Source organism: Puccinia triticina, chromosome 18A (genome assembly GCF_026914185.1).
Source record: "Puccinia triticina chromosome 18A, complete sequence".
Lineage (NCBI taxonomy): Eukaryota > Fungi > Basidiomycota > Pucciniomycetes > Pucciniales > Pucciniaceae > Puccinia > Puccinia triticina.
Genome location: NC_070575.1, coordinates 4,091,098 through 4,109,996, shown reverse-complemented (window position 1 = coordinate 4,109,996; position 18,899 = coordinate 4,091,098). Strand labels below are relative to the sequence as shown.

General features: G+C 46.0%; 3 protein-coding genes across 3 annotated transcripts; 1 reads left to right on the top strand and 2 right to left on the bottom strand.

Annotated features, from left to right (window-relative positions):
- Window positions 1-5,031: 5,031 nt before the first annotated feature.
- Window positions 5,032-6,996, bottom strand: PtA15_18A449 (uncharacterized protein; the record flags this gene model as incomplete). Its single annotated transcript, XM_053164987.1, has 1 exon — window positions 5,032-6,996. One exon carries the CDS (start codon window positions 6,994-6,996, stop codon window positions 5,032-5,034), a length of 1,965 nt encoding a protein of 654 aa, XP_053028943.1.
- A 430-nt stretch (window positions 6,997-7,426) lies between these two features.
- On the bottom strand, window positions 7,427-8,266 carry PtA15_18A448 (uncharacterized protein; the record flags this gene model as incomplete). The annotated part of the gene is made up of 3 exons (XM_053164986.1): window positions 7,427-7,819; window positions 7,909-8,148; window positions 8,243-8,266. The coding sequence occupies 3 exons, from the start codon at window positions 8,264-8,266 to the stop codon at window positions 7,427-7,429; spliced, it is 657 nt and encodes a 218-aa protein (XP_053028942.1).
- A 1,534-nt stretch (window positions 8,267-9,800) lies between these two features.
- On the top strand, window positions 9,801-10,466 carry PtA15_18A447 (uncharacterized protein; the record flags this gene model as incomplete). The annotated part of the gene is made up of 2 exons (XM_053164985.1): window positions 9,801-9,986; window positions 10,056-10,466. The coding sequence occupies 2 exons, from the start codon at window positions 9,801-9,803 to the stop codon at window positions 10,464-10,466; spliced, it is 597 nt and encodes a 198-aa protein (XP_053028941.1).
- Window positions 10,467-18,899: the final 8,433 nt, after the last annotated feature.

Genomic DNA, 18,899 nt, shown 5'->3' with positions numbered 1-18,899 from the left:
TCCCCGGTTTCTTATGACACGGTTGACATGAATTCCTCATCACTTATTGCCGATGATGAACATTCAATGTTATTGGAGATGGCTGATCACTCTGGTATCGTCTCTGAAACATTGTACATTCCAGAAACCGAAGACGCCCTTCAAGCATCTGCTAATGAAGGTGCCATCAATCCAGAGCTGGAGACGTTTGAATTTTAAGTGCCTACGCTATACCACGGTAAACATCGTGAGTTCCTTTTATAAACTGCATTTTCCAACTATCCATCATGCCTATCTCAGGTTTTTGCCGTAACAGTCCTGACATGATATCGGAGCTCAAGCTTCAGCTTACAGTCTAGATCAAGGAAAACAAGTACCATCGCAGGTAGCAAGTGTCGAAATCAGAGGACGAGGTTTTATAGGACATCATCTTCGGCGTCATATTATTCAATCAGGAGCCAGAAACAGGTCTTACTCCACCAATGATATCCCGAAGAGCTGGAATACTTGTATATCAAGCAACAGAAGAAGAGGATCATCTGCTGATGTCATTCGAAGTCAAATGGACACCTTCCCAGTATCACTTTCGTGGGAGCTGAGAGAAGCGGTAGAGGAGAAGTTTCCTCATCTTTTCCCGCGTGATGATGCAGATGCTTTTTATATATTGCAGAAGAGGTCACGCTTGGACCCAGATCACCCTCACTTGATTGGAGATATCAATGTGTCTAAAAACAGGTTAGAATTTAAGATACTTTCATGAATCTTACACTGATTGTCGTACTATTTCTTTTGGGCACAAACATTGGTTTTATCATAGACTTTTGATAACCAAGACGCACTGTTTGTACCCTGAGGTCTCAAATTTGACTCAATTTTGTAGTTGCTTAATAGGTGTTTTTCCTCTTCACACTTCAGATTACGTTTGAGATTAAGTCATTTCTCACCCCAATCACTGACTGAGAGGGTGGGCAGTTACATTATCGAGTTATCCATTAATTTCATTTGTAAGTTAGATTTTGGTGGCCTATATCTTTGTTTATTGGCAATTCAAATAAAACAAAGCTTTATGTGGTTATAATGAATCATTTTTTCAACTTTGGAGACACAGGCTTTACCTCTGTAAAAAATTATCCCTGAACAGAAACCTAAAATTAGTTATCCAACCAAATAGTTACAAATAACTGAATTTTTGCCCTAGATTTAATGATTAAAAAGCAGCCAGTGAGCCAATATGTAAGTACAATGAATATATGTTAGGAGGACTATCAAGCAACACAAACATACAATAAAAACTCTATTGCACATCTCTACAGCTTTTTACAGTCAGTTTCAGCCAGATTTTCATCTGGATAACTGCCCATCCTTGGACCATCACTCTATGACACCATTCCTCATGTATGCCTGGGTATTTTGAAATCAGTATTTCATCTTGTTGTTAATCCATGCCATCCAAAATCAAGATTCAAGTTCCTCAAAATAGGTTTAGAGTTAGAGGGACCTGGGGAAAATGGATGGTACAGACTCCAGAGCACCGGTCATCCAGGTAACACCTTACTACTACTTCTCCTCTTTCAGACACATCCTGATTGTGGCGGTGTTGCAAATTTGGCTTGTTCAATGATTTTGATCACTAATCCATGCCAAATTTGACTTTAAAACCTTTTTGTCCTTCATGTATCTAGGCCATCTACCCGCTAGAAGGAAAGATTCATGAGACTGGAAACAGAACCCCAGTTATTACAATGCGGGGGAACTCAATTGGGATCCAGATGGGAGCAAGCCAGGTAGGCCCTTCCTTATCACATGTGAATTCAACTTTACTCTGACGCAAATGTATCCTTTTGACCAACAAATGCTATCTTTGGGACTCAGTATTCCTTGTAAGGTATCTGTCACCAGGGGAGATATGTTCCCACTCCCCAGGGAGTGCCTTACCGTAACTTTTTTCCATAACTGTGCTGGAGGCCTTTGGTAAAGCAATATTGAATAGGTATGAACAAGACTGGAAGTCAGCGTGGAAATCAGTTGGAAATCATCCTGAAATAAACTATAACTTGCCAAAAAATCATCCAGGACTCATCTATAATTCATCCAGAACTCATCCAGAATATAGTCCTTTCTTGGCTCCATGACCAGTGTGTCCTTTCCATGGAGATGTGAAAGGCCCAGCCTGTGATTTTTTCCCCCTCATGTACTCGCGTACATCAGGGGGACAATTGGTGTCTCAAAACAATTTTTTTACTTTTCATGTGGCTGTGAAAGGCCCATCCTGTGATATTTCCACCTCAATGTACGCGCGTACATCAGGGTGACTATTAGCAAAGTGCAAAAAGGTTAACTTGCATGTGCACATGTGAATTTTGAAAAGCAAAAAAATACAAAATTCACTAGATCATTTTTGTGAAGAGGACAGGATATATGGCCAAAGTGAATTGGCACCGCAATCCAACCTTGACTTAACTCAGACTTTCACCCTATTAAAACAGCTTTTTGTCATTTTTATCAGCCAAATTCAAATTAATTCCCGCATTTCCAATAAAATGGGTTTCAATTTCAATGACTGCAACATTACCACATTCCAAAAATCTAAACCCAATAATACCAAGTTGACTTTTAGTTTAATTTTGTACATCAGGGCATATAATGTGAATTACAAGAAACCCATTTTTTTGGAGGAATTACTTTTGAGAATGGGAATTTTGCTTTGCTATCCTTAAAAATCAGTAAACAGGAGCAATTGATGAGTTGGACTTTGGTGAAATATCATTTCATCATATTTCTTCCTACAGTTGTACATAGAAAACAAAAGAATTCTACACAACATTGTGTTGACTTCCAAATCAATTGTGACTGACTTTTCACTAACTTCCCCATCCAATTTACTATTTTGGGGATGAGTTACTAATCCACATCAGGCTCACATCCGACCAAAACTCACATAAAATTCAGCTCTGGCACTCCCTGGGGAGTGGGAACATATCTCCCCTGGTGTGTTCAACCAGTATGCCACGGCAACACTCACCCATACTCAATCTACCACCCAGGACAGTTACACTGTCCCATGTGTCTCAACTTTGGCAGTCCACGCGTCAGAGCTTATTGTCACAATGAAGGAAGATGAATCTTTCAAGGCAGGGGTAGCGTAAGCAAAAAAAAATTCTGCTTTATTCATATTGAAACAAAATTTATCAATGAACCATAACAGCTTGGGCTAATCTTGTCTAAACACGTGCATGCAAACATGTACCTTCCAAAAATGAATAAGTCCTTCTCTATACTTTGCTGCACTCCTTGATTTTGATGAGGGTTCCACTGTTGCAAAGGCTTTCAAGGCTATACTTCAGGTCCATACGCAGTCTTGTGAGGAACTACCTTTGAAATGGTGGTCTAGTCCAAAGTGAGCATAATCTTTTCATCTTTCCTTCATCCACTTTGAACCTTTCTTGCTGCAATTAACTCATCATTTTTTTCCGCAGGAAATGGGTGTTGCATTATGAAGGGGAAACTGAACTGGGACATTTGGACTTACACTCATAAGGGCTCAATAATTGGCTTGTCAAAGGAAACCTCAAACCAGTTCTAAAGCATTCTTAACAATTGATTGTATTTATGCAGAAATATTGGATGTTTTTTTGTCTCTTCAAAAGCTTTTTGATGACAGATGTTTTCATTTCTCTTTCTTCAACAGATTGTGATATATCCTCATGTCTAAGGTCTTTGATGAGGAAAAAGACACATCAAAGTTGCAACATGATACAATTTGAAAAAACAGTGAGCCCAGTATTCCATCAAACAGTTCCCAGCATTGCGTCCAGTTCCCAGCATTACAACCAGTTCCCAGCAATGCAACCAGTTCCCAGAATTGCAACCAGTTCCCAACATTGCAACCAGTTCCCAGAATTGCAACTAGTTCCCAGCATTGCAACCAGCTCCCAGCATTGCAACCTGTGTGGTGCCTCTGCAAAACTGTAAGACTAGAATTGGCTTGCTCCAATTTTCATGAACTGGGATGAATGAAAGTGTTTACTCATTTTGGCTCAGCTTTGTGTTTTTTCACAGTTGTTGCAAATGCTTGGAGATTTGTACCTTCTGTTTTTTGTGACATAGGGTGTACCTTGATGTATGGCCTGCTTTAGGGATCCCAATGAATGACACACACAATCCACATGGCTGTTATTCTCAACTAAGAATGGAGGAATTCATGTTGGTTGTGCAGTACATGCAGATCCAGATTTAGGCCTGCCAAACCAGACCTCCAGGGGACCTGTGGCCTGTCACCACCAGCAAATCCAGGTTTTCACATACTGGAGGACTTCCTGTCAAGTCTGGGAGCCTCCCAGATCTCAATTTACACAACCAAACTCTGAATTTTCAGCATAAAGGAAATTTCTTTCCTAAGCCTGTAGTTTGTTGCTCTCATGTGTGCTGTTTGTGGTTTTGGTAGGTGTCTTAATTTAGGAATTAGAGAGGCATCTAGAGCTCTCTAAATGCTGACAGGAAGTCCTCCACTGAATCTGGTTCTGCTAAAGCTGTAGAATCAACAGGAAGTCCTCCAATATTCTTATAATCCTTGACATGATCAATTGTCAAACCCAGACTCTGGGAGTGAATTGGCATTTTAGAGGCATGCATATATGCTACACGCCTTTCTAACTTAGAATGGCCCAAAAGCATCACAAGTCACAGCTAATAGGATCAACAGGCAAATAAGCCGGATCAGGTTTGATGTCCCATGGTTCAAGTTCAATGCAAACAACAAGCAGCAATTGTGTTTTTCTTTCATCTTTGTCAAAAGGTTAACAATACAAAGTAACATGTCACAACAAAAAGAAAGAGTAAAGATTGAAAACTAGAAAACAACAACCATTGGAAGGAGAAAAATGAATATTCATTTGAGGTGAAATCAGCAAGATGGATGATGTAGGGAGTCGATGAGAAGATTGGGGCAGGATAATAAAGAGGTTTGATCTGGATAGCCATCAATGACCATATATAACTGACAAAATAAGTATCCTATACCATACATGCACTGGGTAGAAGGAAACATCCAAGTCAAGTAAAGCCGACGCCCAGAGGGTCGATATCTGCTTGTTGAACCCTGCAGCTAGTCTCTTGAGAATGGGTGGACGAGCTTTTGAAGCTGAGTGGGGTTTTGTTATTGTTGGGATCTTTCCCAGGATTTGTGCTCAGTAGGTTGTCGATATTGTCATGCGAGACGGGAGGATGTCTGGGACTGTGGGAGCGAGGCGCAAGGGTCGACAAGATTGACCTGGGCTCATCTTCAGTTGTCGCTTGCCAGGGGTCATTGATAGGCAATGAGAGGGCTCCGTGATTATGTTGTTGATTCGGTGATCGAGTAGGAGTTGGTGAAGATTTCAGAGATGATGATAACGGACGAGGGTCGGGTGCAGACCACGGATTGAGCTCAGAATTGAGTGCATATTGTTGATTCTGAGGTGAGAGTGAGAGTCGATTGTTGGCACTCGCACTGTGAGCCGGTGATCTGGAGGGCGATTGGTGGTGGTAGGTACGTGGGGAAGTAGTGGACACCGAACCCCTTGCGACTTCTTCGTAGCCCTTCTTCAAGCGGTCCCATGTGCTCCACCCCATGATCTTGGCTTGTTGGAAGGCGTTTTGAAATTGATCGGCGGCAGGGTTCGGGCTGGTTGAAAACTGTGTGTCCGAGTAGCTGCTCGACAGGTGAGAACTTGTTGAAGCATCATTTACGCTCGAGCTAGAAACTAAGGAACCTGATGTCAAGTCTCTGGGTAGTGTTTTTGGGGTAGATAGATCTGGTAGACCATCCGATACTCGAGGGGGACGAGGGCTCGGGCTTGAAACCTTTTCAAATGTCAATTTTTCCAGATTTTCAGAAGATTCCGTGATTTCGTCGGTCTGTGAGGACACAGGCTGGACATGGGTAAAATCCGCATTTGGACAAGGATCTGGAACTTTTGGCGGATTCATTTCTTCGTTCGGACAGCCGAAGGCCTCCCACCAGAAGATCACATCTTTGACCTCGGGGTAAAGAACGCCTTGATCCGTGTTTAATCTGTTGCTTGGGTCGTCTAGCAATGGATCGTATTGCAGGTTTTTATATTTCGAAATATCGTTTGGGGGGAGGAATAACTCCCATACAGAACGTGTCAAATGTGAAGCTTTGGCTTCGATCCTTTCCTTCTCGCAATCGAAGAGAAACGTCCCATAATTTCCAGCATGAAGCTCTTGATGAAGTCGTTCGAGGTAACATGAGTTAAACTCAAATCGTTTTGGATATTGACATTGGAGTTGATAAACACAGTCGAGAAATTGATGAAAGACGGGTGAAGTCTCTTTGTATGCATGCGAATAACCAACGGAGTGACCGAAGTTCAGTTGTTTCTGTATCGAAGTCACCCAAGCTCCACTCCCCGAGATACTCTCGTCGGGATCTTCGCGTGTGACGTTTGAAGAATAGTTGGAATGATTGGGCGAGTCTCCGAAACTTACTCTTTCACGCCCAGAAATGACGATTCCACTTCTATCAGAAAATTTATGGCCAAAGCTGAGCCAGTCTTTTTCAACCAGAACTGCAAAGCCTTTGAAAGTTCGGTAGTACGGATCTAGACAGACTTGCGAAAGAGCTGAAAGTTGCGATGTCCGATCCCATCCGTCAGAGCAATGAATGAGCACATGCGAATTGTAAACATGGACTGTCCGTGTGATGAGACTGGTGCCTTCTAGAATTGCCCCAATGTGTTTTAGCCATCCACTTCGTTTGAGCGAGTCCAAGGATACAGGAGTTCCGGTCACGAGTGACTCGTGAATGGCCGATACAACTTTAGCGAGGGAATCGCGCATCACGTGAATATTATCGATTCCTAGGTAGGCCTTGCGACATCCTTTATAATACTCCATATTTTCGGTTCCAGCTCCCTTAACAGTATTCGCCATGGCGTTCGTTGTTGGTCGGGCATCGATGATCAGATTAGAAGAGGTAGCGCCATAAACGACCTGCTGAGACGGTTGATCCCCCATGGCCACTGGACCCGTGTGAAGTGAATGGGAGTGGAAAATGGCCTCGATGAGTTTTTCGTCCTGTATGGAGCGAGCGTTTTTAAACCCGACCATTGGTTGGCTAGAGCGAGTAATTGAGGACTACTCCAGGGAGGTTTGAATGTAAACCTTTTTGTTCATGTAGCTCAACGTTGAGATGAAAAAAGAAACTTACGCCATTAGCCCAATGCACGTAGGTCCCAATAGGAAGTCTTCCCTTACTACGATATTTGACGGCGTAGGTTAGGGTCGTGTCACTGATTTTCGATGGGGTTAACAACACAGGCGGATATGTTGAGCAAAACTAGGAAAGATTGTGAGGGGTCATTGTTTTGTTGTTTGTGGCTTCATTCCCAGGTTGGTAAGATTCCAGGAAGGAACACCGTTTCTACCCAAGAGATGACGAACGAGATCAGAAATGAATGAGGCGCACGTCAAAATTCTTGTTAATTGTCGTTAACCGCCAGGCATTATTTCCAGAGGATTTTGAGGATTCGCCAATCACTTTCATCCGGGAGAATTCCGCATGTGGGTCATAAGAATCCCATCCTGGTAAATTCGACGGGGGGTCTGTAGATGATGTACTGGATTTGGCGGCGGCACCTTGGACGAAGGCATACAATTGCTCCTTTTCGCCAGGTTTTCGGTTTGAGATCAAGGCTTTGAGGGAATCCCAGACGTCATCCAGCTCACTGGGAGACGAGAACGAAAGAGTATAAAATACAAAGGTGACCAATCGGATCAGAAGGGTCGGTTGTCGATGGCGGGGGAGATGTTCAACGGCTGTGAGCAAGCTGTGAGCGATCTGACGGGGAAAGGGCAATACGATGCGAACCAGATGCCAGGTACGTCAGCATTTGTTGGTCACCTTGCTCATTCTACTCCTGGGCGCACCCAGACATCTTCGGCTTTGTGAGAACTACCAATGCTGGCCTCGTTAGACTGGCTAGGCCCAGCATTCGCTTGGTTGCTTTCAGGGTCCGGATTCAGGTCATGAGTCCATATCAAGTGATGGGGGGTGATTAAGAGCGATCCCTTGAGACCAGGTGAATCGTTGGAGTTGTGGGTAGCGCTAGAAGAAAGAGGTGATGACCTGAACTGGTGCGAAAGTTTGGCAAGACGAACATTCTCGACCTAGAGGAGAACAAAAAAGTAAGGTCAACGATCGGAGCGATAGGGGCCTGGCAAAGAGGAAAGGAATCACATGAATCGAGCAAGACGGACAAACCTTTGGGACTTTGATGGCTTCCATAGCGATTTGAAGCTTCGAAACCACGATGAGACTGAAGAAGCTCCGGATTGACGCAAAGATGGGAATTCAGAACTGTGAGCCACTGTGAGTCTGTGAGTGTGTTTAGGTACTCCTCTGCACAGCACCAAAACAAACCACAATTCATCGATTGAAGAGGGTTACCCAAAACCAAGGTTTGCTACAAAAAAAACGCAAGATCCTGGCTATCCAACAGGAGCACTTCAAAACACCAAATGTCGAAGACCATGAAGAAGATCCACAACATGCAAAGGAAGTCACAATGACAATTAAACTCATGTACATATGCACATGGCACACAACTGTCAGAAATGATCAAACAGGGGAAGATGTGACTGTGGGACATTGAAGACTAACACACCACCATAGAGGGTTTCAGAGGAGGAAGCTAGTCACTTTTATCCAAGTGAGACTGCCTGTTTTATAGGCTTTTAATTAATTTAAATCCCACAAAACACTCATGGATTGAGGCTTCAATATGACAAGCCTACTTTCATGCTGAGGATTTAGGCTCCGTATGTTGCAGTGATAGCTATTTAGAAATTTTGTCTTGTCTATTGTAAACATCCCAATAAGTTGCAGAAATTCTGGAAGAAGTTCTGACATCTTATTCCCAACAAGTTCTGCACTCTGCTGGGCCTGGAGCCTGGATTACAGAATTTGGTGAATGAGTCTGTCCAAAAACTATTCAGAAAAGACTTGAAATAGGAACATTGGTGGTCACCGCACAGCTTAAAATAAGGGTCTGCCTTTTTGCACACCAAAAAATTACCCCGCGCACACCAAAAAGGTGTGCAAGTCTCTGCACACCACATTACTTGGTGTGCATGTCTGTGCACTCCAATTTCCATGGAGTGCGGGTCGGGTACTCCCTAACTTAACACAAGTCCCCCCTTCAGAGGGCCCTGGTACAGCCTGGGCTGGCGCGAAGCGCCCTCGCGCGAAGCGCGACCTCCGAAGGAGGGACTTGGGACTAATGTCCCCAAACTGGGCTGAGAGATTCCCATCTTCCAAATTTTTTTGGTGGGGATTTTGTGCCTTTTCAATTTAGACCGTGTTCCCAAAGGGCCCCACCAATGCCCTTTGGACCAGGAGACTCGTCTCACCCTTCCCCATCTTTTCCCGCTACACACACCCATAGAAGTCAAACCATTCACGCTCCATGACCCTTCAAACTTATGGATTTTCAGGGCTCCTTGAGCTGTACAAATGCATATATTGAACTAGTGTGACACATCTTCCAGTAGCTTGCATACCGGGAAAATTCCATTCCTGTATGAAACATGTTATAACATATCCGCTTATCTGCGTGCGTAGGTGCACATAACCAGTCATAACAGTATAAAGTAGTTACCCAAACCGTTGGCGCAACAGTCCGCATCCAATCATCCCGAGTGCAGTTGTTAGATACTTACCTTCTACCCCGATTGCATTTATTAAAACAATGGAACCACAAATCACCCCAGACCAAAAGGTAATTGATGTCTGTGAGGTACTCCGCAACCTACCCCACAAAATGACCCTGAAGCAGTTTATGCTTCACTACCTCACTTCGCCAAATCCTCAATTGGCTTATCTGCGCCGATATTGGGCTCAACCAACAGGAATTGAGTCCACAATGGGATTTCTTCAGGAGCTGGGAGTGTTCATGGAAAGATCTCCTACAGGCAGGGAGGCTTGGAAGGAATTCATCCAAGGCGAGGTATGCTCATGTTTATCGCTGGTTATTAATCAAGTTTGGCTGCATTTATGAATATATCCTTGAATCCAGGCAATTGAAATTCTTCGTCACGAGGAGCCTCCCAGAGGAGCCTATCCTCAAGGGTCGTTCCAAAGCTCGACAACAGTTGAAGCAGATTTCTTCTCTTCTGAAGCCCGCGACCGTCAAGATGCAACACTCATGACCAACATGCCGTTCCTGACAAATGTTTTGATGGGGATGCATCCTGCACCGAACCGACAAAATCACCGGGGTAATGAGGAAGAAGAGGTCGCTCCGCCTGATGGCACAGGTCCCAACGCCGCCAGTGTCAACCCCGACGATTCCTCAGATGCCACTCATGTTCCTGATATTGTTGGATACAAGCCAAACCCCAACAGACATGATGCTGCCACTATGCGCTTCCGTAGGGTGAGCAATTTTGGATTTGGTCACCCTCAGCTACATCCTTCCTCAATCTGACATCTCCCATTTAGATTGTCCTGACAGTATGCTCGATGATGGCATTTGCTGTCAACCGCCGGTGCAACTCATTGCAGCTCAACAATGCGGTGAGGCTCATGGCTTGTGGGATTTCGGAACGAGTGCAGGAGTACCTCAATCACGTGGGATTGAGTGCTTCCCGACGGTCAGCCTTGTCGGCTATGAGTTCCCTTGCAAGACAGGCCGCAGCTGACCTCAAAGTCGCCATGAGCCTCAACAAATCTGTACCGATTGCGCCGACTATATGCATCGACAACATTGACATGGAACAACAGGTCCATGAACCGTTGGTCGGCCACAGGTCTCACACATTTAGAGGGACCTGGGGTTATGTGCATGTGCCACATCGCGAATTTCTCTTGTCGCTTGATCAGTCAGACTTGACCTTGCAGAGCTTCCAAGCTTCAATTGACATGGTCAAGTCCATGCCCATTGAACCTCGCATTTTCTTGCCAACGCCCGCGGAGGATCAAGCCGACGCCATGGTTTGGAAATCGCAGATTGCAAAGGTTTTATTTGAGTACCTTGCAGTCCCTAAAGATCGAGCGACTGCGATCCCAATGTGCCCGCCGGTACTCGAGCAGATTGAACCCAAAAAACCAACACTCCACATGCTCAAGCTGATGAATGCATCAGACAACTCAGCCGAGGGCGTGGGGCAAGTCTTTAAGTTGATCATTGGCCAGTCCGGCCTTTCTGTTGAAGATTTCTTTAGCCGCCTTCAGCCAATGGATGGCGACCTCGGAACCGTCCAGAACTTCAACTGTCTGAAATCTCAAAGGTCACCTAGTGCGTATCCTCAGGACCAACTGAACAATGTTTACTTCCAGTTAGGGGCATCACATACCCTATGGAACATTGCCACTGGAATATTTGCGCATCACTTTGGGAATGTGAGTGACTCGAAGGACTGTGGGGCCTGGCAATATTTGCAGGCCTTGGGTTTCCCCGCCGAGAAAGCCATTCAAAAGAAAGACTTCACCTTGATGATTAATCAGATGGAAAAAGTCTTTGAGTCCATGCTGTATTATTGCTTACGGTTTGTACCACATGACTGCTCCTGATTGTTTGTCTGATGTAGTTTCTAACATTCAAAATCGTATGTACTTACATTCGGACACATAGTGTGATCATGAAGACCGAACGCAAACAATTAGGTTCCGATCGACCGGTCATCCCAACCGACCAATGGAATGCAGTTGTCAATCAGTGCTACGATTGATATTGCTCAGCCCAAGCACGCAAAGATGCTGATGCCCGAGAGTGTCACAAACTCCACAACATGCTGATCCAGCTACATGATTTCTCGTCTGTGGTGGAGGCCAAGAGATCTATGAAGGCAGGCAATGTTGGGAGGTTAATGATTGTTTGGAAGAAATGGTGTGTGATGTCTCAGTCCATCAGCAAAATAAGAAACTACTCGACGCACCTACCGCGAGCAGTAATGCTTCTCACTGGGGGCCTGAACCGGTCTCTAAGCAAGTATCTTCGCCACAACCTCCTCGTCACTCCCACCGGTCGCCCCAATCATTTTGTGCCCAAGGATTTCTGGTTAGAAATCCAGAACTACAGGCTGAAATATTTCCACAATAAGAGTGGGATTGGCACTCAGATAGAACGCCTGCAGGAAATCTTCTTGCCCAATATCCTCATTGTACGCTGGCAAACTATTTATCAAAACTATTATAATAGATAATCTAACTGATCTTGCATTTCTACCAGCTTCAAGAGATGTTGCACTCCCTGAATATTGAATGCGGCTCAAAGGTCATTTATCAGTCTCGGGAAAATCACCTCACCGAGAGATCCGTTGAGATGTTAATATTGATGGCCAACAATTGAGACATTTTGGATCAATTTCCAAAGAAAAAAGGGAAAAAAATAGACAAGAACCGTAACGCGTATCTAGATGGAATGTCTAAATTTAAATCTATTATCCGGAGCAAAGATCCTCAGCTCAACCGCTTCAAGAAACACTTGAGCACAAGAATTGAGATGAATAATCATGATGGGGATCTTGATTCGGAAGACGACGGGGAAATATCGGATAACATGTAACTTCCTAAGGTATTGCTTGCTGCTCGCCCCTCCGCCATGATTGCCGCGATCTGAAGTTTTCTTTTCTCTTTCATATCCATCTCTAGCTTCCTTGCCGCCGTTTTTTCCGAAGAAATACGCCGCCGCTCTAGGGTTTCCGCTTGTTTTTTAGTTAGCTTCTTTGGTGCTGAAGTAGATGTTGATTCTTGTCTTGTTACCGACGGTTGGCCAAGATCTTGCTCTTGAACACTAGCTTTTACTCCTTGCAGCCTTGGCTTCTTAGCCCTGGTAGCCTGGCCCGTCTGAATTTCATCCCGAATCACTGCGTTGTAGATATTGATTCGCTCCATCAACCAATCCAACTGCCCGTCAAAGAATTCCCCGCCAATTATAATACGTAGTTCTTCTTTTGAATTGATTTGATGTAAGTAAGCCCCAATTGCCTCGGCGTCAATCTTGCCAAAGCGGTCGCTTGCCTGGACCGTTGCTGAAGTGGGGAACCGCGAGTAGTAAAGTGCGGCAAATTCATCAACCAGTTCCCTCTGGAAAGCCTCCAGTGCGCCATGCTCAGCGTCAGGAACCTTCCTCTTTCTGAATATTGATTTCTTGACTGGGAGCTTTGACGTTGGATCTACTTCTCGAGAACTGTTGTACTGATTGCTCCAGAGATCATCAAAGTTGTGTATATTTGCAAAGGGTAAGTTTCCCATGAGTCGAACTGCTGCTGGGCCATCACAGTTTGAACAGCAGCAGGGTTCAAACTGTTCTTTTTCCTCCCGTGCCTTTTCAAGCAGACAATTCGGGTCATCGACTCGGAGGGGAATATATCCTAGCCTATAAACAATCAGATATGAGCCGATGAACACGGTATACTGCGGTAAGCATTTTTGAAGATGTGTACATACAAGTTGTCAATCGAGAAAGCAATTCTCAAGCAAACAGGCGTTATTGCCAGGGCATCCATCCGGTCATCGTCCGACTGGGTGGTACCCTCTTTGAAATCGGCCACAGAGTTCTTCCCATTCCGACGGAACTTCTCAACAAACAGAATGGCCAGACCAGGCCTCCCATCACGACCACACCGTCCAACCATTTGAACTATCGAAGCTGGATCACCCCTCCCCATGTGGACCACCATCCGTACCCGCTTCCAGTTCTGCCCCAACCCCAGGGCCATTGTGCAAGAGACAATTGGGAACTTGCCAGTCGAGAAATCCTCCACACAATCAAGCTTATCTTGATCTCCGGTGCACGAGTGATATCGTCGAGCGCAACCACTTTTTGGATTTGATGATTCGCTAGGAGTCTCACGGGCCATGCTAATAACATCCAATGCTGTTAAGGTCCGGTTGCGTGAGCCGCTGTAGACAAGAGAGGGCACCAGCTCTTCGTTCGTGACATCATTAGCTGAAGGGAAAACCTTGACAAGATCATGACAAGAAATCATAGAGTGCTCCATCGGAACACGGATAATTCGGATTTCTGGTCGTGTTAGCTCGCCACGTATAATATCAACGTTTGAGTCTTCCAGTTTGAGGCTCTTTTTGATGGCTTCGACAGCGATAGGGCGGCATGTAGCCAACAGCAGTAAAATCGGCTTGTCATTTCGAGACAGGAGATGGCCGCCAAGGAGCCCATACGACGGTCGAAAGATCCCAAAGTCCTCGAGGCGACTTAAAATTGTAGCTAGATGTCTTCCAGGTCGACTCTCAACAAGGCCCCATATGTATATCATGTGGGCTTCATCCACAACCACTAATCCAAGTCTGTTTTGAAATTCCGAGCTGAAGTATACTTCCTCCCACAGCTTACTATTCAGGAAGATTTCCGGGCTGAGAAAGACAAATTGGTAGACACCTTTAGATATATCCTCGGCAGTTTGTTTGTTGAAGTTTAACTTGTTCAAGTTTATTGCCGTAAATCCAGCCTGCTGTTTTTCGTAGACCTGATTGTCACCTAGCGAATCCAAAGGGTTCAAGGTGAGGATGACTGATTTCTTCTTCAGAGGTATCATGCCGAAATAAATTTCGGCTATCCGTGATTTTCCGAATCCTGTGCCAGCAAGCACAAATGTGTTTCGGCCCGAGACTAAGTTGGCCACTGCATCGATCTGCAAGGGTTTTGCCGGTTGACCGTACTTTTTGAGAGCTAAATTGCCGATGTGGGCCTTCATATTTTGATCGTTCATTCCGAAAACCTTCTTATACACATTGATACCTGTTGGGGACCAAACTCAATCCGTAATGGAAGAGACTTGCTTTGGTTTTGCCTTCGGTAACATTTTCTATTCCAGTCGAGGCTCCGTTTCAGTATGGACCAGCCGGTTTTTGAGATGTGGAAGAGGCGGAGTGAAGCCTTAAATTCTCAATCTCGGCTGTTACTTCACAACATAACACCCTTACGGGTCCACAGACATTATGTGGTCTAGTGTCAGGTTGTGGTTCTGCTACTCTTAGCTTTATCATACCTGCTGGTGTCACTCATTCATGACCTGTCATTTACAGGTCTTACCCTCAATTAGGGATCTTCATGTGACACCAGTGGATGTTCATTCACCCACCTGCAGCCATTCATATCCAAGCGTCCTTAGTACAGTGGTTAGTACACTTGACATGGATATAAGAGACATGGGTTCAACTCCCATAGGACACATAATATTTTATGGAGTTTCACAGGTTATGAGCCCAGCCTACTAAGAGCACCGAGACGAACAGGATAGCAATCAAGCGACAATTCGAAAAGACGAGATAAACATATCACCACCGTGGCGGGAAATCAGGACCCCAAACCGACCCTTCATCCTCCCGGTCGTTTTCCTTTCACTCCCGATCCCAACGAAGAAAGCCCAGCCCCTGAGCATCAAGAATCGAACTCCGAGTCAGACGCGGACACCACCATTGCAGCGGCTCTAAATCCTGTCCCTGCTCCCTCTTTAAATCCCCCATCAACCATCACTTCCACCGCTCCCATGATGTCAGACAACAACTCCTCAAACTCTGTCAAACTGGTCACCGACCCCCTAAACGACTCCAACTTCGCTACTTGGCGCCTGAAGATGATTAATGCTCTGGGTTATCAAATGCTCGACGATTACATCTTCGAAGATCCCAAGAAGCTGGAAGCCGAGGCCGATTACAACAAGAAACGGAAGCAGGCCACCACTTTTCTTCGACTACATCTGAACGAAGAGAATGCTCACCGTTTTGTGGGACGAAATTACCGAACGTTTGAACCTAAAGCCCTGTGGGACGCCATAAACGAGCACTACGCCACCAAATCCCTCGAAAACGTAGCCAACGTCTGGGACCGTCTCTATGAGATTCGATTTGCTGAAGATACAATGAAAGACTCGATAAATCTATTCCGAAACACCTTTGATCTGATGCTTGAGGTCGCCAACGACAAACTCGACAAGCCCACTCTGGAAACGTGTTGGGTCTTCATCATCCTAAAGCGGCTTCCAACCTCGTTCTCCACTTTTCGAACGCTTCGCTTCAACAGTCTAAAGGGCCTCGACGACACTCTAGAGCTCCCTAGTTTTCTTAGGGACCTTGAGGCAGAACTCCGAAGACAACAAGAGGCAGAATCAACTACTCAAGTTCCTTCTAACTCGACTGCCTTAGCTGCCACCTCATCGGGAATCCCGAGTAAGCCAAGCGGGTCTCGGCGAGTACGACTCCGTTGTGCTGACGGAAAACACAATCCCGAGACAACCCACACGGAGGAAGAATGTCACGCGGTCCATCCAGATAAGGCCGCCGCCTACTTCCAGGCCGCCCTGGACAGAGCCAATGCCCGAATAGCCAAGAAAGCTATGTTGAGTGTCAACTCTGGTGTTGCGGACGTAATCATCTTCGATAGTGGAGCAACCGGACATTATTTGAAGCATCGATCCTACTTCACCTCATTCAAGTCGTGTTCCTCTGTAGTGTACGTGGCAAATGGATCAACAATTCCCATAGTCGGCGAAGGTCGAGCGGTTATCTCCACTAGCGCCGGCCCCATGATCATTGAGAAAGCCTACTTCGTGCCGGAACTCTCCAACTCTCTCATTCCTTTAACCCACTACCTTAAGAGGGGGTATTCAATCATCCCTACCGACAACGGAACGAGGTTCAAATGCGAGAAGGACGGCCAAGTCATGTGCGTCGGTAACACGGGGGACGACATCCTCACCATTGAGCTGGCCACCAACAAGGCATACTCGGTCACGTCAGACGCCCTCGTCCTTCACAACTCCCTGGGTCACCCCAGTCTCCCCTATCTGAAGGCTGCACACCCCGACCTTCACATCAAAGAGCTCGGATGTCACAACTGTGACTTATCCAAAATGACACAACAATCCTTCCCTGGCGTGTTCCCTTCCGTCGACGGCATCCTCGACTGCATCCACATGGACCTGTGCGGACCGATTACTCCGGCCTCTCGGGGAGGAAATCGCTATTTCCTTAAGATAATAGACGGACACAGTAAATTCCGCTTTATCTACCCGATGCCGAGTAAGTCCCACACCTTCCACTTCTTCACCATCTTTCTCAATCAGGCCGAAACTTACACCGGCCGAAAATTAAAATCCGTAGTTTCGGACAATGGAGGCGAATTCATCAATCACAAGTTCGCCACACTTTTCCAAGAACGGGGAATAGTCCATCTCACCTCGGCGCCGTACACTCCCCAACAAAATCCATTCGCCGAACGGGGCAATAGGACCACCGTTGAGAAGACCAGAGCTCTGCTCCTCACCTCCGGTCTCGACCTCTCTTGGTGGGGGGAAGCTGTAACAACTTCAGTTTACCTGGAAAATCGGTCTCCGGACAGCTCCATCGGCATGCGGTCACCTTTTGAACTATGGACTGGCAACCCTCCCGACCTCACTCGGCTTTATCCCTTCGGGTGCAGGGCCGTCTTCTTGGAAGAAAAGAAGTGGCGGAACTCCAAATTTTCCCCGTCGGGCAAAGAAGCTATCCTGATCGGTTACTCAGAAGGTCACAAATCGTACAAATTGTGGGTCCCAGACTCCAATAAGATTAAGATCACCCATCACGTTCGGTTCTTCCCATCTGAGTTCCCATCACTTTGTAGTTCACCGCAACGTGGCGACGTCTCCGAGTGGATGCTAGATCTCATCAGCCCAGCTATTCCTTCTGATGGTCGTATTCAAGACGTATCTGAAGACAATCATCAAGACAATCATCCCGACCCAAATTCTCAAGACAACGACATCAGTAATGAGGAAGACAGTCAATCGTCCCCAATTCCTGAAAACTCACCCCAACCGGCCCCAGCATCTGAAGAACTCGACTTACCACCGATACCAGTCTTGAAGTCCAACGTCAAGGGATATGCATATGTTCCGCACTACGACGAGGCTCCGAGGAACATCTCCAGCGACATCGATCCCGACAATATAATTGAGGGTTCCCGCAGACACCGAGCTAACTTGGCCGGCTATCCGCCAATTCATAAGGCATTCGTCATCATCGGAGAACCTGCGTCCCTCAAAGACCCTAAGACTTTCGCTCAAGCAATGCGTCGACTCGACGGGAACGAATGGCTCATGGCGGTTGAGGTAGAAATCGACAACATCACCAGACATGAGGTCTGGGTAGTGGCCCCGATGAAAGTTGGTACTCGCCAACTTGATACGGTGTGGGTATTCAAACGGAAATTCAACGCTGACGGTGAGCTTCAAAAATACAAAGCTCGCCTGTGTGTAAGAGGTTTTCGACAAGTTGAAGGAATCGACTATGGTGCCACCTTTGCACCTACCGGTCGACTAACTTCACTCAGAGTCATATCGGGTATCGCTGCCGCAAACGACTGGGAGATAGAGCAGATGGACGTCCGATGTGCATTCCTCAACGGCATTCCTGATGAGGAAATTTTCATCAAAGTGCCGGACGGCGTCAACATTGACGTTCCACCGGGCCATGGTCTAAAGCTTCAGAAGTCCCTGTATGGACTAAAACAAAGTCCCCGCTGCTGGTACCGTGCGCTCAAGGAGTTCTTCCTATCCATCAATTTCCAACCAGCGCAAGCCGATGCTTGCCTCTTCATCCATCAAGATCCGTCCAAGCCCTGTTTTGTATACGTGCATGTCGACGATCTAGTCATCGCGGGTCCTGACGTGACGTTCTTGAAGACAGCCATAAAAAACCGATTCGAAATGGAAGACTTGGGCCCATGCAAGTGGGTGCTAGGTATGAGAGTCACGCGTGATCGAACCAACCGCACAATCTCATTCGCGCAGGATCGGTACATCAAGGAGATCCTAGAAGAATTTCAAGTCACTGAGTGCAGATCCGCATCTACCCCGCTTCCACTCAATGCACTAACCTGTCCCATCGACCCGAATCCAGTCACCGAGCAATTCAA